This window comes from Oncorhynchus mykiss, chromosome 17, assembly GCF_057628025.1.
Source record: "Oncorhynchus mykiss isolate SJ-2025 chromosome 17, ASM5762802v1, whole genome shotgun sequence".
NCBI lineage: Eukaryota > Metazoa > Chordata > Actinopteri > Salmoniformes > Salmonidae > Oncorhynchus > Oncorhynchus mykiss.
This window is the reverse complement of record NC_143038.1, coordinates 62,670,823-62,693,784: the sequence shown is the minus strand read 5'-3', so window position 1 is coordinate 62,693,784 and position 22,962 is coordinate 62,670,823. Positions and strand designations below refer to the sequence as shown.

The 22,962-nt window shown below is 41.7% G+C and overlaps 1 protein-coding gene and 1 pseudogene across 3 annotated transcripts; both read right to left on the bottom strand.

Moving 5' to 3' along the window:
- Nucleotides 1-118: 118 nt before the first annotated feature.
- LOC110494652 (cytokine-inducible SH2-containing protein) lies at nt 119-3,045 on the bottom strand. Of its 2 annotated transcripts, XM_021569908.3 has the most exons (3): nt 2,503-3,045; nt 1,249-1,409; nt 119-1,058 (listed from the first exon to the last, which is right to left on the bottom strand). In XM_021569908.3, the coding sequence occupies exons 1-3, from the start codon at nt 2,520-2,522 to the stop codon at nt 562-564; spliced, it is 678 nt and encodes a 225-aa protein (XP_021425583.1). In that variant the 5' UTR covers nt 2,523-3,045; the 3' UTR covers nt 119-561. The 2 variants fall into 2 exon arrangements, with proteins under 2 accessions (XP_021425583.1, XP_090062398.1); XM_090206272.1 differs by having other exon boundaries at nt 119-1,409; nt 2,503-2,767.
- A 1,985-nt stretch (nt 3,046-5,030) lies between these two features.
- Nucleotides 5,031-22,937, bottom strand: LOC118936427 (uncharacterized; annotated as a pseudogene). The gene is made up of 13 exons (XR_016487634.1): nt 22,640-22,937; nt 22,096-22,193; nt 21,617-21,683; nt 21,069-21,150; nt 17,858-17,974; nt 17,584-17,739; nt 17,187-17,247; nt 16,798-16,854; nt 12,592-12,725; nt 8,192-8,317; nt 7,879-8,029; nt 7,603-7,724; nt 5,031-6,640 (listed from the first exon to the last, which is right to left on the bottom strand). The product of XR_016487634.1 is annotated as an uncharacterized LOC118936427 (transcript).
- Between the last annotated feature and the right edge of the window lie 25 nt (nt 22,938-22,962).

Genomic DNA, 22,962 nt, shown 5'->3' with positions numbered 1-22,962 from the left:
GATTGGGCACACTGCCCACGCAACCCATTTTCTCTTCTGTGGATGTAGGCTATAAAGCTCGTTGTGGCATTTGACCCACCAAAAGACAACGGGACATTGAAGACAGGAGCAGTATAACTAATTTAATATTGTTTTAATAAAAAAAAAGGGACAGTGTCCCTTTACAGTGTCGGGGCGGTAAAAAATGACAATGTTGACTAAACAAAAAATTAAACAATTTACATCTGTGACTGAAAAGCAATTCACTGCTCAGAAACAGAAAGAAAATGTTACCCCTCATAGCACGAGGATACACTACAGTTAGCACCATGTGTTTTCCAGTCAATCACCTCTGTGAATTGGGGTGGTACACAGAACCCCACTTCCCTCTGAGAAATCCAAAACCAGGCACCATTTTCTGGAAGGTTCTTTCCCAAACATGGTCTCATGACCAACCTGTCTGATGTGGCTCCATTAGTTTCCAGTGCAGTGATGTTGTTTCCAGCTGCCAGGGACCTCTTACTGACAGCGCTCCTCAAGGTTTAGTTGAACTGTTTTGTTTAATTCAGCACTTGAGGACCCTCATACATGGAAGGGGTAGTCCTGCAGGTAGCGCACCAGTGGGCGTGGCAGTGGCAGCTGGTCCGGACAGCCTGTGCTGCGGTTGATGGTGAGGCGTGTGAGGTGCTGGAGGGAGGGGAAGGCCTGGGGCTTGTGCAGGGCCCGCTTGAGCTTCAGCACTACTGTGCTCTCCTGAACTGTCCTCTGGGCGGGCTGTGTGCCATGAGTCTCCTCCACCTTGCCCTTCTGTACCTTCCTTGTTGGTCCTACATAGTACTGCACCATGCTAGGCACATCAGGAAAGGACAAAAGGCTGGGTCGGGCTGGCGAGCTGGAGTCAAGCAGAAACCGGGCTCCACTGTACTGGATGCGTATACTGGTGGGGCCACGGGCAGTCCTAACAGACAGGGTCAGCATGTACAGGGGATGGCTGCTGTCTCGAATCAGAAAGGCCCCCTCTGACGCTGCCTGGAGAGCTGCATGGGCCTGACTTGCTGTGATGGCTCCCCAGTACCAGCCTGCAAAGAGTGAGAGGTCAAAGTTTATTAACTTATTCAATGGTTTAGATTTTAGTAATCCTGTAGTAAGCAGTCGACTGGACGAACTGAAATGCAAGTAGTTATTGTTACCAAAAACATTAAAACCATGAAAGGGTTTCAGGGAGCCTGTTGGGAGGAGTTTACAGTTTGGAAATTCGATTTGCATTACCTGAGGTATCAAGGTAGAAGAAGTTTTTGGCGATGGTGCGCAGATCATTCGTGGGGTCCCACTGTGGAGGGGTGCTGTGAAGGCAGTGAGGTGAGGAGATGCTCCCTGTCCGCATGCCCACAGGGCCCTCTGTGGGGCTGCCAGACAGCAGTGGTCTGGGGCTGTAAACAAGAGACTACAACAATGAGCACAGGACAAGTGTAGGAGACAGTAGGGAACAACCAGGTGAATCATTCATTACATTACCCACTATCCTGTTAAAGGACAAGTCCTAATATTGTCATAGGCTAATTAATCAGGGGGCGGACTTGAACAAGAAATCTGCCCTGGCATTGCTAACACACCGGGCAATTTTTCCCCCCCAGGCCCCCACACCGGGCAATTTTTCCCCTCCAGGCCCCCACACCGAGCAATTTTTCCCCTCCAGGCCCCCACACCGGGCAATTTTTCCCCTCCGGGCCCCCACACCGGACAATTTTTCCCCTCCGGGCCCCCACACCGGACAATTTTTTTACAGAGGCCCCCATTATTAGTCAAGTAATTGTAATTCTGCACACAAAAAAAAAACAAGTTAGACAGGCCCGATGGGCTGAAAATGGACCAGCCCATCTGGCATTTGTCTGAAATGCAAGATGGCCTGTCCACCCTTGGCCTTAATGTTATGTTGGGGGGGGGGGGGGGGGGGGGGGCTTTACAAGACCTCAAATGGAAGTATTATAATATATGAATTCACAACAGGGTTGGGTTCGATTCCAATTTAATTTGTAATTCCAATAAAATTCTTGAAATCACGCATGAAGAGGAAAATCTGTTGAATTCAATTCGAATTTAAACAATCTTCATGTTATGGATTTTTAATTGGATTAGAATTTAAACTGTTTGGACTGTTTGAATTGGAATTGTAAAAACATTTCATTTTTGGAATTTATTTGGAATTTAATATTATTAGAATTAATGAACCTAGTATCAAATGTATTCCAGGATTTGTTTTAAATGTCAACTTGTATATTTCTATTTATAGTATAGCTAGGCTATCTGCACAGCAGAATTTGTGCAATTGTTAGTGATAATATTTAATTGGGAATTGAGTTCTTGGAATTTAAATATTGGAATTGACAGTAATTGAATTATTTCTGAATTCTAAGAATGACCTAGAATTTTTATTGAATTAAATGTCTTTGTCATTTGATTTTGAATATCAACATCAAAGCATGAAATGTCACATCAAACAGGGACAAAAGAATGTGAACTTACCCTTGAACACAAAGAATCATGATGGTGAGTCTTCAATATTCCACAATAGTCTAATTCCACAGCGGTTTTTACGAAAATATAGCTGGTCTATACAAAGGAATGTAATTATTTTATTCTAATTAATGTCTCACGCAAATGTTCAGTGAATAGAGACGCATCCGAAAATGAATCAACTCATTCAAAAGCACTAAAATAAATGTGAAATGTAGAAAAATAGGATACAGAGCAGCAGATGAGTGTTGTCTCTAAAATGGGTTCTTAGTATGTGAGGGAGGGTGTGTGGGTTCGGCTTTTAAAATGAACCAATTCCAAGAATTATACTCTGTGATTCTATTCTGAGAACTGTTCAGTACACCGGAGCTTCTGACGTCATGCGCACCGCCACCGAGCCTGTCCACATTTTATTATTTGAAATCTGTTACTGTGAATGCCAGTGTAAAAATAAATACAAATTTAGCTCGTTCCTGGTGAGTCTAAATTCATCATAGTAATTCAGTCTTTCGGTCTTGCTGCCAGGAATCGGACCTCAACACTACCTTCCCCTTAATCACTTTCCAAGAATCGGTGCGATTATCTCCGCCCACTAGACCTGCAGCCAGCCCTTTACACATTCTGGGAATTGAGTCACTAGAATAATGGGTATGCGGAACGAATAGGGTTTTTCCAAATAATATAGACATTCGTCAGCTGAAAATACGTATAAACAGAGGGTGAAAGTAGATTTAATTTCTTACGGGTACGGGATATCCAAGTGCGCGCACTCTTTTTTTATATGATAAAATATACATGGGAGCCTACTCTGCTGACACTGACAAACAGATCAATAAAAACGATGTCTGGTCCATATATAATTAGCCTACGAAAAGGGGAGACAGAAATACAATATGACCTCCATCTAATCTGGAGGACGAAATTATTGTTGGAAAAAAACTTAAGCGACACTGACCCATTGACAAAGTCATTAGGCCTACAATTGTAGCTGAATTGATGCATCCACGGATGTCAACGCGCGCCACGGTCTCGGCCACTCAGCTCCGTCTTGTCCGCGGGCGTTTCGGCCACGCATCTCTGCCTTGGCAACATGTTAGTGTTCTCCTCAAACCACAACTCAATTTGGAGCGTATACCAACCGATTTCCAGTCAATTCGCTAATTATTCATGCGGCTGATATGCAGTAATGTCAAATAATGGTATAATAGCCTGTAGTTTTTTGGGCTTGTTGTTTTCATTGTGATAGACTTACTTTTAACTGGTATGGCGCACCACACTTTATTCTGCCTGGACCATACCGCCTTACTTTCACCCCTGCTTATAAACAAATGTCAAAATCAAATCAAATGTTATTTGTCACATACACATGGTTAGCAGATGTTAATGCAGAGTGTAGCGAAATGCTTGTGCTTCTAGTTCCGACCATGCAGTCATATCTAACAAGTAATCTAACCTAACAATTTCACAACAACTACCTTATACACAAGTGTAAAGGAATGAATAAGAATATGTACATAAAAATATATGAATGAATGATGGCCTAACGGCATAGGCAAGATGCAGTAGATGGTATAGAGGACAGTATCTACATATGAGATGAGTAATGTAGGGTATGTAAACATATAAAGTGGCATTGTTTAAAGTGGCTAGTGATAAATTGATGTAATAAATGTTTCCATTATTAAAGTGGCTGGAGTTGAGTCAGTATGTTGGCAGCAGCCACTCAATGCTGGTGATGGCTGTTTAACAGTCTGATGGCCTTGAGATAGAAGCTGTTTTTCAGCCTCTCGGTCCCCGCTTTGATGCACAAAATGTGATGTTAGGTCTGGTGTGGTGGCCTAACATTAATTTGCCACTCAAATGGCTCGTTGTTTGTGACAGACTTGTTCAGTAGAGTAAGGCAAGCTTTGAAACAAAAAGGTTATTGAATTCGTCTTCCAGCTGGGCTGACCTGGCTGGAAACACACGTACAGGCTTTTGTCTCTGACCAGCAGTAATAAACCTGTTTCAATTAATCAAGGGCTTGATGATTGAATCAGGCCCGTAGCAGTACGAAACTGGAACTATGTGTGGGACCAGTATTAAATGACAGTACACTGTTGAAGAAATGTGTAATATGTCAATAGTTATGGATTTTTGGGGTGCCTTTACCTTATGTTAGTCTACACGTGTAAAAAGTGTCAGATGTTTTAATTAACCTGCTCTCAAAGGCATGTGGGCTATTAGGCTACTCACTATTTAAATTAAGGAATTCCTTGCAGATCTTAATTAACAGGCTCTAAGCTCTGTGGTATTTATGCATGGCTGCCAGCGCATATTGACAATCTGTGCTTATGTTAAAACATGGTCATTTGCTTCCTCAACAGGCCAGTCAGGGGTGCAGCCTATAGTAGTCTAGTCAGAAGTGCCCTCCCTGTCCCCTCTGCGTGTCCTTTAATAGCTGCCACAAGAGGCTCTCTTGTAATGATGCATCATCGGTCCCATGCAGTTGTTTTTTTTTACTTATCATTTCAGTGATAAGAAAAAGACAAAACATACTGAAAAACATCTACATTTTATTTAGAATTCCTCTCATTATCATCTGTTTTTACAAACATGTTTGATGCAAAACATTTAGTGACAACACGCAAGGTAATAACTAGGGTTGCAAAAGTCCAGTAATATTCCACAATTGCCCTGGTTTTCCAGAAAAACTGGTTGGAAGATTCCTGGAGTCACGAGGGAATAAGCAGGAAATCCAGGAAACCTTTAACCAGGATTTCCAGGGGAAAAAAACAGGGAATTTGGGTAAAGTTACCTGAATTGTTTAAACCTATGGACAACACATCAGATGGACAGGCTTCTTCTGTAGATCTATGTGACATTTGCAATAGAGAAATTTGGCTGAGGCCAAGACCATCCATTGGTCTTTCATGTTTGTCAGTCAGTCCGTCTGTCTGTCCGTCTGTGTGTGTGTGTGTGTGTGTCGTATGCCCCTTGGAGGGAACACAACACGCTGCTACATCTCAACTCCCCGTGGAGTGAAAAAAAAGAAGTGCGATAGTAGGTGCGGGGAAAGACAGAGGCAGAGAAAAATACCGTTACAGGGAATTGATTATTCCTTAAAACACGGGAAGGTGGGGGAAAAGGGGCTGGACGGAACCAAAGAAATTAAGTTAAAGAGTCCCCTCTCCTACCTTCCCACTGGCTCGCTAACCGAAATACCAGGGGTATTACCTAGTGTGCATAGACAGATTAAATACTACGGGTTATGTGTGCCCGCAGGCCTCTTGCCTAAACACTCCCAAGGTGCGTTCCCCTTCTGCCCCGGAACAAATGAAACAGAACAGTTACTACTACTTAGTGAACAATTTCAATAACCAAAAACACTAAGTCCTATTGGCATACACATACCTCGGAAGGAGCGCCTACAAAATAATATCCACAAAACTTTTACAGACTGCCACAACAAATCAACACAGGACATAAAAATAAGCTATTTTTCTGACAAAAGAACACTGACTTTTATCAAGCTGGAGAAGGAGTTGGTAATTGAAGAGCCAGCTGTTTCCCCTGATTAGAGGGAGGGGTCAGAGCTCCAATCAGAGATGGGGCCGACCAATCAGCTGCTTGAGGAATCCAGGATTCTATTTCCTGAAATACACACATACACATACAAACCCACAACAACACAGAAACTGGGGAACGTAACAGTATGTGTAAGGTTTTTAAGAGTGACACAGAGAGAGAATGAGAAAAAAATTGATTTCCTTAGTTTTATCCTATTGTTGATGTTCATGAATAGCATGTACAGTAATGACAAGCAAAGGGAGGTAAAAATAAAAATGACAGGAGAAATCTGTCCATGTTCTTCTCCTTTTCTTTCCTCGTGGCCAAACAAGCTGCCAGATGGCGTGGCAACAGGAGGATGAGGATTGAGGGCAGGGCTGGGGATGGCTTGGGCTGGGGTGATGACAAAGCTCTTTCCCTCTCTCTAACTCTCCAGCCTGCCCTCCCCATCCGCTGGACGCTTGATGAGGCGCTTACTGCCTTTCTTCCCTGCTGGGCCACAAGGTTTGGCGAAGGCCTGCTGGAAGGCATGCTGCTTAGGATTAACCTCATCATACAGGAACTCCTCTGTCAACTCATCCCCATTGTCAATTTCCATCTGCACACAGACACAATAACACAGAGTAAATACACAGAGTTGATACAATAACACAGAGTAAATACAATATGCAGATTAATAACACACAGTAAATACAATACACAGAGTAAACACAGTAACACAGAGTAATAATACACAGTAAATACAATAACACAGATTAATAATACAGAGTAAATACAATACGCAGAGTATTAACATACAGTAAAACCGTAATAATACAGAGTAAATACAATAACATAGTAAATACAATAAAATGCAGTAAATACAATAGACAGAATAAATATAACACAGTAAACATGGTAACAACAGAGTAAATACAATAATTCCCAGTAATAACACATAGTAAATATTATAACGGAGTAAATACAATAACATTGAGTAAATACAATAACACTGAGTAAATACAATAACACATAGTAAACACAATAGCACAGAGTAGCAACAGAGTAATAATACACAGTAAATACAATAACACAGATTAATAATACAGAGTAAATACAATACGCAGAGTATTAACATACAGTAAAACCGTAATAATACAGAGTAAATACAATAACATAGTAAATACAATAACATGCAGTAAATACAATAGACAGAATAAATATAACACAGTAAACATGGTAACAACATAGTAAATACAATAATTCCCAGTAATAACACATAGTAAATATTATAACGGAGTAAATACAATAACATTGAGTAAATACAATAACACTGAGTAAATACAATAACACATAGTAAACACAATAGCACAGAGTAGCAACAGAGTAAATACAATAACACAGTGTGAATACAATTAAAGAGTAAATACAATAACACAAAGTAACTACAACAACAAAGTAATAACACAGAGTAAATATAATACCACGGAGTAAATGTGCACTTCTACTCAGGCACAGAGCAATATTGTAAAAACACAAAGACCACATTGTGTATGCGATATCTGAATTTCGGCTGATTACCTTCTTGGCAACCTCCAAATGGTAATCTTTCTCCACCTCATCCAGCAGTCGACCCTTACAACTGGAGTACAGCATCCGCTCTTTAATGCTACAGCTGTAACCTGGCATGGAGTAGATGAACACTGAGAGGAAGTGAAAGAGGTTGGTTGGACCTGCTAATCTTTGTTCAGTATTTATGATATTATAATAGTGCACCATTGTATTTTTATTTCATTGAATGAAGGGAGAGAGAGAGAGTAGAACGATCAGGGCAGAAAATCAATGACTGAGACTGACCCACAGATTCCAAGTAATCCCCTTCATGGGAGTGTTTATAGAGGGTAGAAGAGGTGTCAGGGCGTATCCGTGGAACCCTACAAGGCAGCTCATGGGCCTCTGTCGGGTCGAAATTAACCAGCTCTATAATTTCTTTCTCTGTGTCCAACTTCTGCAACACACACATATTACACAGCTACCACTGAGATGACTGTGTATGGCTCAGGCAGTGTGCCTTGGGTCAGAATACATGGCTATTATCGCTGAGATTGTGGCCGCCAGAGATATCAATCGTTTGTATTTGGTTGGCTAATGGCATTTCTATATGGCTCACCAGCTGAATGTAGTTGAGGTGTTTCTGTGCAAGTTGTTGTAGAACCCGTTTGGCATCCTCCTGCAGTGGGTAAGCAAGGCCCTGCAGTGTTTGGCTCTTACTCTCTACACTGGTCTTTGTTTTCACCTGATGGGGGCAGCATATACACAGACACAATACATTATTACTTAACGTGATACTACAGGTTTTTGGAAATGAATCTACTTCCCCAGAGTCAGATGAACTCGTGGATACCATTTTAATGCCTCTGTGTCCAGTATGAAGGATGTTAGAGGTAGTTTCATTAGCCAATGCTAACTAGCAATTGTGCTAGCTCTAGTTAGCAACTTCCTTCAAACTGTACTCAGAGACATAAAAATGGTTTCCACGAGTTCATCTGACTCTGGGGAAGTAGATAAAGGACTTCATTGTGAACATGAGAGTATGTGTGTGTTGCACACAAGGTTATTATAGTTTTGTGATTTAATATTAATTTTTTATTTCTATTCATTTGAGATTTAACTTGATATTCTGTTTAGTTTCAGTTCGTTTTCAGACTTGATTTGCTAGTTTTCATTTCATTTCAGTTTGATAAAAACATTTCTATTTTGTTTTTGTATTATTTAGTTTTAGTGTTAGTGTTAGGGACAGGAAGTAGCCTATTATGCATTGTAGGCCTATATAGTTATTTTGGGGGGGCTGTCCCTTCTTGCTACTTGAGAGTAGTAATACAATCGGCCAGGACCAGAGACTTGAAAATAAATAACACATCTCTATCTGTGTCATGATGGCGTCTTTGAAAGCATGGGCAGCTCCATTGAGGCCATCTCTATCTTGAAATGGTCAATTTTCTTCTTCACGAGTAAAATACATTGTTTGATCCCTCCTGCTGACCCAGCTACACTATCATGACTCCAACCGGGTCATCAGGTCATGCCAACTGGATTATCAGGAGGGATCAGCCAATGAAGGTGGAAGTCGACTAAATCAAAATGGTGAATCCTCAATGGAGCTGCCCATGCTAACACAGGCTTTTGGCAACTAGAGGAAGTCAATCAACTCCATGGCCATTACATAGGTTTGGTTAGGTTTAAATTATAAATAAATCCTAATTTGACTTGGATTTAAAGGATAAGCGCCAAGACTGGTGCAAGAAATATGGTGGAAGGAAACTCTCTTGCCCATGTTTACACCAATCAAATGCTTTTTTACCTTTAGTGAAAGTACCTTTATCTGACAGAAAGAGAGAGGAAAAAACAACAAATGAGGTCATGGCACATTTGACATGTTATGTTTATGTAGCAGGCCCCCATCCAGCAGGCCCCCATCCAGCAGGCCCCCATCCACATCGATGCTGTCGGGCTGTGCACGACTCCAACACCATCATTAAGTTTGCCGATGACACGACAGTAGACCTGATCACTGACGACAATGAGACAGCCTATAGGGAGGAAGAGGTCAGAGAGCTGGTAGTGTGGTGCCAGAATAACAACCTCTTCCTCAACGTCAGTAAGACAATGGACCTGATTGGGGACTACAGGAAATGGAGGGCCGAGCACGCCCCCATTCATATCGACAGGGTTGTAGTGGAGCGGGTTGAGAGCTTCAAGTTCCTCGTTGTCCACATCACTAAGGAATTAACATGGTCCACACACACCAACACAGTAGTGAAGAAGGCACGGCAACGCCTCTTTCCCCTCAGAAGGCTGAAAAGATTTGGCCCTCAGATCCTCAAAAAGTTCAAAAGCTGCACCATTGAGAGCATCTTGACTGGCTGTATCAACTGCTTGGCATCCGACCGCAAGGCACTACAGAGGGTAGTGCGTACAGGACATCACCTTGGCCGAGCTCCCTGCCATCTAGGACCTCTACCAGGCGGTATAGCATTTTTCAAATACTGCAGCCACCTAAGTCATAGAGTGTTCACTCTGCCACCGCATGGCAAGCGGTACCGATGCACCAAGTCTAGAACCAACAGGACCCTGAACAGCTTCTACCCCCAAGCCATAAGACTGCTAAATAGTTAACCAATAGAGCCCCACAGTGGAGGTGTCATAATACCAATAAAAACTAGCGGTCAAACAGGGAAATGGTTCCAATCGTTTTTCCACCATTCATTTTCATTTATTTTTTTAGAACACTTAAAATAAGGGCTGTTTAGACTTACCCTGGCGTAACGTTCTGATAACCTTGTAAAACTTGCACAAGACAGTTCACAGAATTGTCCATTTAAAGACATTTTGTCAATTTATTTATTACTACATTTAGCGAACATTAGATGGTTAATCCAGAGGTTCTTACCTTTGCCTCGATTTGGCAGACTCATCTAGATCATCATGACATTTGTAGTTCTTTAGGATAGCCACATTAGCAGCTAAGTAGAATTTCCATTTTTGGGGGTAAATACAGGTGAATATATTGATAAAAGTCTCCTTGTGTTAGAGAGATTTACATGGTTATAATAACTTCAAGCCAGGCTAAATCTACACAAAACACATACCTTATTTTAAGTCATTTTAAAATCTTCTATGGAAAAAATGAATGGTGGAAAAACGATTGGAACCATTTCCATGTTTGACCGCTAGGTTTTATGGGTATTATGACTCATACTGTGCTAGTCTGTTGCTACCCGGACTATCTGCATTGACCCCTTTTGCACTAACTCTTTTGACTCATCACATACCCTGCTGCTACTTTTTATTATCTATCCTGCTGCCTAGTCACTTTATCCCTACCTATATGTACACATCTACCTCAATTAACTCGTACCCCTGCACATCGACTCTGTACTGGTACCCTGTGTATATAGTCAAGTTATCGTTACTCAATGTGTATTTAGTCCTTGTGTTATTATTTTTCTCTCTGCATTGTTGGGAAGGGCCCATAAGTATTAATTTCACTATTAGTCTACACCTGTTGTTTACAAGCATGTGACAAATAAAATGTGATTTGTTTTGACATATGTCACTGAATAACCCCTTCAAATAGGGTTAATGAAAACAGCAGCAAAAACATAAGCAATACAACATTGCTTCACAAATCTATCAGTTCACAGCTAGCCAGCGTGTGTGTGTTTCCGTTCAACCAAACAGGATTTTCTGGTTTATCTTCTGCATTCCAGAGAGGTGGTCATTTGGTTTCTCAATCCTGAGAAACCAGTTGTCCACGGAAAGAGAATATTGTCTCTATGAACGCTTTGGATGCAGGGGCGTAAACCAGATCCAGTGCCACAGGGCACAGCTTTGGATAAACAGCCATCCTTGTCTGACAGAACTAGAGAGGTGACTCTGTAAACATGTCACCCTTTACTTTTTCCAGGCATTTCCCCAGCTCACACGGGCCACATTAGCAGCTAAGTTGAATTTCCATTTTTGGGGGTAAATACAGGTGAATATATTGATAAAAGTCTCCTTGTGTTAGAGAGATTTACATGATTATAATAACGTCAAGCCAGGCTAAATCTACACAAAACATGGAAAAAATGAATTGTGGAAAAATGGTTGGAACCATTTCCATGTTTGACCACTAGGTTTTATGGATATTATGACTCATACTGTGCTAGTCTGTTGCTACCCGGACAGTGACCTCAGACACCATCTTTGATGTGAGGAAGATATTGTTCTGAAGCACTGCGGTCAAGATGCTTACACGAGTCATCGTGCTTGCATCTTCCTGGGACCCTGCTGCTTCACGGCTGTACTATCCGATTTGCTGATGTACAAAAGACTCTGCTTCCCTCATCAGTGGCTACATCTCTGTTGAGCGAAGTGCCAGAGACACACTTTGGTCCATCAGGCAAGCTGATGCAGGGGTTGGATAAAAGTTGGCTGCCAGAGAATTCAGTATACATGCGAAGTGCTCATGCAGTGACTTCAGGAGGACCTGTGCCAACTGTTTTGCAACATAAGTTGAATGCAAGTGTGCCTCAAGGTTGGGAAGACACAGCACCACATCAGACAGCGACTGGCTGTCAGATTGAAGTTGGTCGGTGAGGATTACGAACGGCTCCAACAACTTCAGAAGCTGTTCTATCTTGGCCCAGTCATGCTTCGTGCTCAACCTAAGATTTCTTCCCTGTTAGCTAGTGATAGCTAGGGATAGTGATGCACAAGCAGGGCTCATTTGAAACATCGACATCCACTGGCAACATTTACCCACTAGATTCAGAAGCTCGAAAACTCCATTCGATTTTTAACCAAAGTTTAGAAGAAACTAAAACTAAACATAATTTATGATGGTTTTTATTTTATTTAATTTAGTTTTGCATTCAAAGATAATAGTTTCAGTATAGTCTTCGTTTTTTTTATGTTTTTAGTTTAAATTCTTTATTTCAGTTTACTAAATTGTTTTTCAATTGTTGTACCTTTTTTAGTGTCAGTTTTCATGTACTATAATAACCTTGGTTGCACAGTTACACATACTGGAGATTGGTCAGGAGACCAGGAGATGAATATCCATTCGTATCCCTGTGCGTTCTGGGAGTTGAGGCGGTATAGTATGTAGCAGGGCTCCTTGTCGTCCAGCAGAGGAAGTAGGAAGTGGTCATAGTCATGGTCTCAGCTCTGTCCCTGCTCTCTGAATGTCCCCAGCAACAGCTACTCTGAAAAACAGAGTACAACTCCTTACACACCTTGACCCATGCTTTAAACATTATTACTCAGCTACACATACACGCAGGTGGGGATGTGTGAAACTTACTCCTTAGCCTGAAGTGTCCCCACTTGTGACACTGAATAGCTAGCTTTTCTTGTGGCGCTGACTGGTAAAGATGCTTTGGGAGGGTGGTCACATGTACTAGCAAAGCAGAGGTTTTGGGTTCGAGCCTCGGTGTGAGCCTAATCAGGAGGAAGTTGTGCTAAGCAAGCAGCGTGACATCCTTTACAGTGGTGCCAATTGTCTCAGATCTACAGTAGCACTAAGGTCGTTGTTGAGTAAGTTTGAGGGGTAAACGTAGCACATGGTGATGTGTGAAACTTACTCCTCAGCCTGAAGGGTCGCCACTGAATAGCTAACTTTTTATATGGCACAGACTGATGAGATGCTTAAGGAAGACAGTCATGTGTGCTAGAGAGTCTTGGTGTGAGCCGAATCAGAAGGAAGTGGTACTGGCTAAGCAAGTAGCGTGACGTCCTTTACACACACGCAAAAACACCTTCTCTGTCCCCCGAAGCCACTGTAGTCCAGCCAATGCTCTTCTTTTTGCAGTGATATCATTTTTCATCACTTTTACTCCATGCACTGAAGCCTCTTCTGTGGCTTATCTTTCCCCTACTCTTGTGCTTGGCTTAAATGAGTCTCAACACATCAATGAACTATTCATCAAGTCTCAGGACCTATTCATCTCACTGGTGTATAGGGACCATTTAATGAGTTGAGCCTGTCAATGATTGACAGTAACCTACATGGCAGTCCTCGATTGTGCACTCAGCTAATTCTCTCTCAATAATATTGACAAGATCGGAAAAGAACGTTGTCAAATTATCCAGGGTCACTAACTTTGGCATGCATGACGACAGCGGAGACGCTGTGTTTAAAATGACACATTGGTGTTATTTACTAGAAATAGATCACTAATTAACCAGGTCTATAAAATGAGGTCACAGATGAGATGCACACACACACTCGCATAGAATTCCGCAACAACATGAAGTCCAATCACAGACAGACGATCAACAACATGAAGTCCAATCACAGACAGACGATCAACAACATAAAGTCCAATCACAGACAGACGATCAACAACATGAAGTCCAATCACAGACAGACGATCAACAACATGAAGTCCAATCACAGACAGACGATCAACAACATGAAGTCCAATCACAGACAGACGATCAACAACATGAAGTCCAATCACAGACAGACGACCAACACATGAAGACCAATCACAGACAGACGATCAACAACATGAAGTCCAATCACAGACGAGACGATCAACAACATGAAGTCCAATCACAGACAGACGATCAACACATGAAGTCCAATCACAGACAGACGATCAACACATAAAGTCCAATCACAGACAGACGATCAACACATGAAGTCCAATCACAGACAGACGATCAACACATAAAGTCCAATCACAGACAGACGATCAACACATGAAGACAAGTGCCCACACACACAGCTCAGAGACAGCTCCAAATAGCTCAATAGCGCAGTGACAGGCCCAAAAAGCAAGAGACAGACAGGAGACCTCAAACATACTTTAAAAAACAGTCCAGAGAAACTTTAGACAGTACCACTGTACCCCATCTGCATACTTGCCCAACTGTTGGCCTATACACCACCTGGAGATAGGCCCAGACATCAGACTAGACACAACCCGGTAAACTACCCAGAGACAGTCCAACTAGAGCCCGACTCCACACCCATGTCAGTCACAGTCTCAGATATCTACAGTTTGACTGATGGACCAGACAGTGCATCAGTAGGCCCACAAGATGTCCTAAAAAATATGTAAACATCCCAGATGTACTTCATTAAATATCTGTATAACCTCACAGGCCAACCTGTTGTCTCGTGGTATGTTTCACACATGCATAGTCTGGCACATAGAGGAAAATAAATCTTCATGTCTAATGAATGTTAGACTTATTTTGTGTGACAGCTCATGGATGGACCTATGAACATCTCAGTGTGTGAGAGATCTGGCCATTTGAGTGTTATGCCTGACACCTGGATCAACATCTCCACAGTGGTTTCATGCATGTAACTGGCTGCTTATTGTTGTGTTTTTTATACTGAAAAGCTACCCTGAAAAGATTATCAGAAAATAAGAAGCCCCCTTGCACCTAATCATGTTATGTTACCTGACTAAAGTGAGTTTCTGCTACAGGTGCTGTTAGCGACTCATAAGGTGCAATCAACAGTCAGGTTTTGTCATGATGAGTATCATTAGACAGTGAGCCCAGTGAGGGCTCAGATTATATTTTCCACTAACCCTTCTGAATGGGAATTTAACGTAACTTGATATCTCAACTGGATCATATACAGGGCCTTGCAAAAGTATTCAGACCCCTTGGATTTCTTCACATTATTGGGTTACAAAGTGTTATTAAAATGGATTGAATTTACTTTTTTTGTCAACAATCTACACAAAATACTCTGTAATGTCAAAGTGAAAGATAAATCCAAGTTGTATTTTTGATAAAAACTATTCTGAACTAAAATAAAGTATTTGCGTAAGTATTTAGACCCTTTGTTGACGCAAGCCTAAATTAGATCAGGAGTAAAATGTAGTTTAAAAAATATCACACAATTTACATGGACTTACTCTTTGTGAAGAGTGATTTTTGAATGACTAACCCTTCCTCTGTCCCACACACATACAACAACTGTAAGTTCCCCCAGTCAAGTATTGAATTTCAAGCACAGATTCAACTACAAAGACCAGGGAGCTTTTCGAAAGCCTCATAAAGTAGGGCAGTGATTGGTAGATGGGTAACAATAACAAATCAGACATTGAATATCTCTTTAAGCATGGTCAAATTAATAATCTTGCCGTAGATTATGTATTAAACCACCCAGACACATCAAAGATACAGTCGTCCTTCTGAACTGAGCTGCAGGACAGGAATGAAACTGCTCAGGGATGTTACCATGAGGCCATTAGTGATTTTAAATCAGCTATAGAGTTCATTGCCTGTAATGGTAGAAAACTGAGGATGGATCAACAACATTGTAGTGACTCCACAATAATGACTTAAATGACAGAGTGAAAAGAAGAATACAAATATACAGAATACAAATATTACAACAACATATTTGTTTTGAAAATTGCTGTCTAGCCATGATCCCCAACATCTTGACAGAGCTTGAAGAATTTTGAAAAGAATAATGGGCAAATATTCCACAATCCAGGTGTGCAAAGCTCTTAGAGATTTGCCCAAGAAGACTCACAGTTGTAATCGATGCCAAAGGTGTTTGTAAGTAAGTAAGCATTTCACTGTAATGTCTACACATGTTGTATTTGGCAGATGTGACCAATACAATTTGATTCGATTTGTTTCTAACGTATTGACTCAAGGAGCTGAATACTTAAGCAACGACTATATTTTAGTTATTACATTTTAATTAATCTTTTAAAAATATTGCAAGTTTTCTTCCACTTTGACATTACAGAGTATTGTGTGTCGATTGTTGACAAAAAATGACAATTCAATCCATTTTAATCCCACTTTGTAACACAATAAAATGTCTGAATACTTTTGCAAGGCACTGTAAACCTTGACAACTTGCCCACCATCACAAAGTTGAGGAAAGCAGTCAGTCTCTCTTGCAATCCCTTTCAGACTGAATGCATCATCTGACCAAACACATTGTGAAATGTTTGTTTTTATTCAACTCAATGACATCTCCACCAGCATCATACACACAATCAAGTGACTGAACAGCAGAACAGTGAACAACATGGATAACTCACACACACTTTCACAAATACACACATCATCATACAAAACACACAGTTAGATCAGTTTAATCACATAACACTGGCAATTCAGGATAAATCATTCAAGACATCAAATTCATTTAAATGTTGTTGCGCTGCCTTACCAAGACCCTCCCGTCCTAGATCCCTCCTGCCCCTGCAACCTGACTACACCGCTGTCCCCTGGGTCACTCACCGTCCTGGATGAGGCGGATAGCTCCACCCCTTGCCCTGGCCAAGGACTCCCCTAGTTCTGGCATCACAACGAGAACCAGAAACATGGCAGTTCAGCACAAAGTATGTCCCACCCGTCGTGTGCTGTAGGGGGGAAGGGGGTTGAGAGACAGAGATGGTAGAGCCAAGCCAAGTACCAGAGCAGATGATGGAGATTTAGCCCAGCCAAAAAAAGACACACAATGGGGTAACCTAAAGCAATAACTGCACTGATAAAGCCGGTATGACTAAGCACTGGTCTGAGTGAGTGTGACAGTATGACTAGGACACAGCTAGCGTAACTACAGCAGGATCATGTGTGTTCAGAGAGGCAACCTAATCCCCTCTCTCCCAAATGTAGCTGATACTGACTGTCCAGCCTGTCCATCTTCCTCCCCACCCCCAGCCCACCAGGGTCAGCTTCAGAGACAAACTAGTGACCGGAAAACCTTAAAACCACACTCACCTGAGCCCCTGACCAAGTGACATTTCTGTTAAACTGTTTTCAACAATATTTGATTGTAATTTGGTGCACTGTTCAGTGGTGGAGATAAGTAAATGGAGGACTGAAGACTATTGACAAAGACTGCAGAGATATGTGTTTAATGGACGTGGATAGAGGAGTGTCTATAAGTATAGGCCTATCATTTACTTCTTGAGCAACTTGCTCTTGTTGTGAAATGTATGTCAGTTCAAGAGTCTTTGCATTAAGTATCTAACAGCGTCGTCTAGGTTTTAAGTGTCCGCATGAATGCGTATTATCTCTCACCCCAAAGGAATGCATCACAGCGCCCTTGAAGGCATCGAGGAGGCGGAGAGCACCCCCATTGGTTGAGACAAGGATGAGCTTCCCATCATTGCTGAACTTGAGTCCTGTCCACTCACATGTACGGTCGTACTGTAGCTTGAAGGTAGCAAAAGGACCCTATAGAGAAGCCAACAAGAACAGTTACTCTGAAGACAACCATCTACCACTGACCTGCATTCACAGCTCTCAATACACATACAACTATAAAACAGAAAGCCCTGAAAACTACTGTTACCTTGTCAAAGGATCGCAGGTCGTACAATTTGACCATCTCAGAGTTCACACCAGCAGCAACAATCAGACCCCCAGGGTCAAAGGAGCAAACTGGCTTCCCCTGGAGGTGCATCAGGCCCTGGTAGTGACAGAGACAGTCACAGGAAATACATTTCATCCAACGCAACACTACATCTAGAACAGGGATGCAAACTGGCAAGGCTCCAAAAATGACTTATTTTGTGCATATCATTTGAATATTTTCAGGGAATGACAAGTACATATTTGAACAATCTCAATACTCTGGAAACATGTTTATGGTGGGCTGGCTTTACTTAAATGATTACAGGGTTCGAATGTAATCCACAGAAGTGTATTGTGCCATATCACAACGTGTTGCTGTACTCATGAGCGGCATGATTTTCAAAGGCCTTTAGGCCTATTTGAGCATGGCTGCAGCTCACTGCGTTCTGGTTATCTGGATCTCCAACGGTAACGCAACTAGCCTAAATATAGATTGTGTCATTCCTTTATCGATCAAATATTTTGTTTACTAGGTCTACTTGGTAACGCTGCTTTGTTCTGTTTGCATTCGACTGCTATATAGTATTTGTTTGTATGCATGAATAACAAGGCTACTACTTTCAGCATTTAGTTTGCATTATTTTGGTAAGACAGCGGTGTGTACGGCTGTATTCATATAGGGTAATTCACCTATTACAAACAGCCCATCTATCTTGTAAGGAGAGGGGGGTATCTAGTAGAGGTTCTCCGATTTTCAAGTTTTCATAACAATCGGTAGTCGCCATTTTTGGACGCCGATTACATTGCACTCCACAAGGAAACTGCGTGGCAGGCTGACCACCTGTTATACGAGTGCAGCAAGGAGCCAAGGTAAGTTGCTAGCTAACATTAAACTTACCTAATAAAAAACAAGCAATCTTAACATAATCACTAGTTAACTACACATGGTTGAAGATATTACTAGGTTAACTAGTATGTTGCATATAATCAAAAATCATAATCGATCGACCTCTAGTACCTAGTCAGTTGTCCAACTGAACTTATTCAACTGAAGTGTGTCTTCCGCATTTAACCCAACCTCTCACCTCTCTGAATCAGAGGTGCGGGGGGGGCGCCCGGGGAACAGTGGGTTAACTGCCTTGTTCAGGGGCAGAACAACAGATTTTTACCTTGTCAGCTCAGGAATTCAACCCTAAAACCTTCCGGTTACTGGCCCAACCACTAGGCTACCTGCCGCCCCATTAGCCTATATTATTACCAAAACGGCCTCGCTTTAGTGTGTAGGAAGCCGTCTGATGTGCTGATACATAGATGGACTACAGATTTCACACCGACCTGTCACTTGAAAAGCACTCAATGGTCAGAGTCTCGTCATTTGAACTGTGTTTATTGTGGTATAGCGTGATATAAGCAGAATTCAATACATTTCCAATGCAAGAAGCACCAAAAATTGTGCCTCTCACTCATTTCAACCGCCCCCTTTGTCACTATATCCTCCCACCAGGGCTGGAGAGAAGCAGCTGAGTAGACTAATGTCTGGTTAGGGGGATGCAGCTGGCTGCTCACCGCTGTCACACGTGATATTATTGGATGCAGCACTCATTCTGATATATATCTGACATCACGCTCTGATATTCTATTTGTAAGATGCGTAAGGATTCATTCTGTCTTCAGCATTCATTTCAATATGAGAAACATACCCCATTATTATCTGTAAATAGCCCACCCAACTACCTCATCCCCATGTTATTATAATTGTTTTGCTCCTTTGCACCCCAAAATCTCTACTTGCACATTTGTCTTCTGCACATCTATCACTCCAGTGTTTAATTGCTAAATTGTAATTATTTCACCACTATGGGTTATTTATTGCCTAACCTCCCTAATCTTACTACATTTGCACACAGTGTATATAGACTTTTATATTGTGTTATTGACTGTATGTTTGTTTATTCCATGTGTAACTCTGTCGTTTGTGTTGCACTGCTTTGCTCTAGCTTGTCGCAATTGTAACTCTCAACTGGCCTACCTGGTTAAATAAAGGTGAAATAATACATTTTTAAAATTGGCGGGTGGTAATGTTCAGTTGCCAGCTTAAATACTAACGTATCTAGCTAACGTTAATAACTGTGTGTGTAATAATTTGCGCTATTGAAACATACGTGCAACTATAATTTGCTTCTTATCAACTATAACCTCAGCATCATTTCGAACACAGGTTGCATTCCAAATTTTCCAGCCGGGAACAAAGTTTGTTGCGTGGAGTGCGTGATGACATAGCCGCCAGAGAAGGTAACGTTAATGAATCTCAATTGTATACTCCGTGCGTTCTCTCTCCTCAAAGTCCATTGGATGAGATATCCAGAGGTCCCACCCCTCTAACCTTCTCCAATGGTTTTGAGAAGGAGGCAAGGAGAGGACGCAAGGAGTATGCAATTGAGATTCTCCCAGGGAGAAGATTTGTTTGTGCCTCTTTTATAGCTCAATGGTGATATATGCACTTTATAGCTCAATGGAGATATATGCACTTTATAGCTCAATGGTGATATATGCACTTTATAGCTCAATGGTGATATATGCACTTTATAGCTCAATGGTGATATATGCACTTTATAGCTCAATGGTGATATATGCACTTTATAGCTCAATGGAGATATATGCACTTTATAGCTCAATGGTGATATATGCACTTTATAGCTCAATGGTGATATATGCACTTTATAGCTCAATGGAGATATATGCACTTTATAGCTCAATGGTGATATATGCACTTTATAGCTCAATGGTGATATATGCACTTTATAGCTCAATGGTGATATATGCACTTTCTTTAACGGATCTACAATATTCCCATGGATGACCTATTGAGATCAAAAAGGTGACTATCACATAAAGTGGCAAGTTTACATCCCTGATCTAGAGTCAATTGATCTGCAATGTCAAGGAGTGGTCAAGGTAGACTCTGCGATATGACGTAGAAAGCAAACAGCTTTGAAGCGCAAGGCTCAACTTCTCTGCTGTTTTGGTCCCGTGGCTACCACATTGTAAAAAGTGTGAAGTGAACTCATGCACATGTGCAGATACGGTGTGTGACTGTGAAAGCAAAGTTGTGCATCTCGTCCATCGCAATATCTGCAGTCCTGCTTCATGACAACGTCATTTTGCTGTGTCAACCTCTAAGACCTAGTGAGTAAGGGAACACACCTGGCAGAGACCGCAGGTCCCATAGTCTTGTCTAAAGATCCTGAGATAAACGTGTCATCCACAGGGGACATGGAGAGAGCCGTCACTCTGAAACATTCATGTTAAAGGTACAGAAACATTTACCTTGAGAGAAACACCTGATGTCTTGTGATCATAATCCCTAGTGGTGTATTGCCGATTTCCATGTTGTCTGTAGCTTGTGAGGTGTGGAAACACTCTGTTGCTTTTATGAATTTTGTCTTGCTGCTTTTTGTTCTATGTTGCTCTGTCTGTATGCTACGTCTTGCTTGTCCTATGTTGCTCTGCATGTGCTCACTGCTCAATGATTGTCTATATTGTAATTGTTTTTAATAACCTGCCCAGGGACTGCGGTTGAAAATTAGCCGGCTGGCTAAAACTGGCACTTTTACTGAAACGTTGATTAATGTACACTGTCCCTGTAAAAATAAAATAAACCCAAACTCTGTTAAAAAAAACAATACTCAAGTAATAGTACAGTAATGTAGCCTAAACTACCCCTCAGATAATTGGGTTTCTCGGTCTCAATCCTCACCTTTTGTTGTGTCCGGGGAAGTACCAAATGTACTTGTTGTCATGGAGGGAGAGGTACCGGATAGTGTCTGCAATTATCATAAAGGCATGGGGTTATGGGCCGAAGACAGCATAGCATTCCATTTCATCACCATAGACAACTAGAGAGCAAGTAGAGCTTCCGATCCTGGAGGCGATGGGCACTGGGCAGGTCGGATGAGTAGACACCACCCTAGGCAAGGCAGTGGCTTGTACAGTTAGCTCCTTTATCGGGCAGAATCACGGACCCTCAAACTGTACAAACAACTACCTCAGACCAGGGTGAGCATGGCCGCCCCAGGCTGAGAATAACGAGGTCAGGCCCTGTCAGGAAATCCCCATGATCAATCTTCTATATACATACAATATTACACTCCTGAAATGTGCCAGGCCAGAGTTACATGGACAACTGCTTATCGACAGATATAGGCCAACTGATCACAAATCGCCTCACTAACATACCATCAATTTTGTTGAAGCTGTAGACCACGGTGTTGGCTGCATGTGTGTACCTGATCAGATCCACTCCATACTTCTTACTGTACAGGGTCCGCTTGGGTCTGGACCAGCACAGGATGGAGAGGAAAAACATTTAAGGAACCATGTTAGATTGCTGGCACAGAAACTTCTAGCAAAGCCAACTGCCTCTGAAATCCCAATAACAATCATAATACGGGCGGTTAAAACAGCAACGTATAGTGCTAACCTCGACTAGCACATACAATTGTTAAATATTGTTATGTATTCTACCTCCACAATGTACAAACTACACGCTTGTGGGAAATAAGATTAAATACAATTGATAGTTTGGTTACCAAGCTAACAACCCAGACCTGCATCCGCTCAAACTCTCGATCGTGTCTTAACTCGAGCCCGAGGAATTTGCATACCGCAGTAGGCCTCACTAGTACTAACGGAGCAGATCTTAGTTACAGCACAGGGGTCGGCCTACAGGCAGCTCGGGGAAAAAAACTGTCGATTAATATGAATTCAATGCATGTCTTACTTTCCCTCCTGGCAATCGTATAAAACCAGGGAGTCATCGTCGCTGCTAGAAATAATGGTTTCGCCGTTTGAGCTGAAATCAAAACAGTTGATTGTCTGAATTTTCTCGGAAAACCTTTGCAACCCTGAAGCTCCGCAGCACATTGTCCGTCAGCTTCATGATGGGCTCTTTGAGGGGGCGCAGACCCTCGTTTTCTACTTGAATCTATTATCTGATCATCTATTTATGTGGTTTTAAAATAGGAGCTTTACTATTTGAAGAAAAAAATATATAGAACTGTGTGTTTCAAAAACTGTAAAGAAAGACCTCCTGGTACACTTGTT

What these genes read in the sequence shown, in the direction of transcription:
- LOC110494652 (XM_090206272.1), bottom strand. Translation starts at nt 1,296, where the DNA reads ATGATCTGCGCACCATCGCCAAAAACTTCTTCTACCTTGATACCTCAG.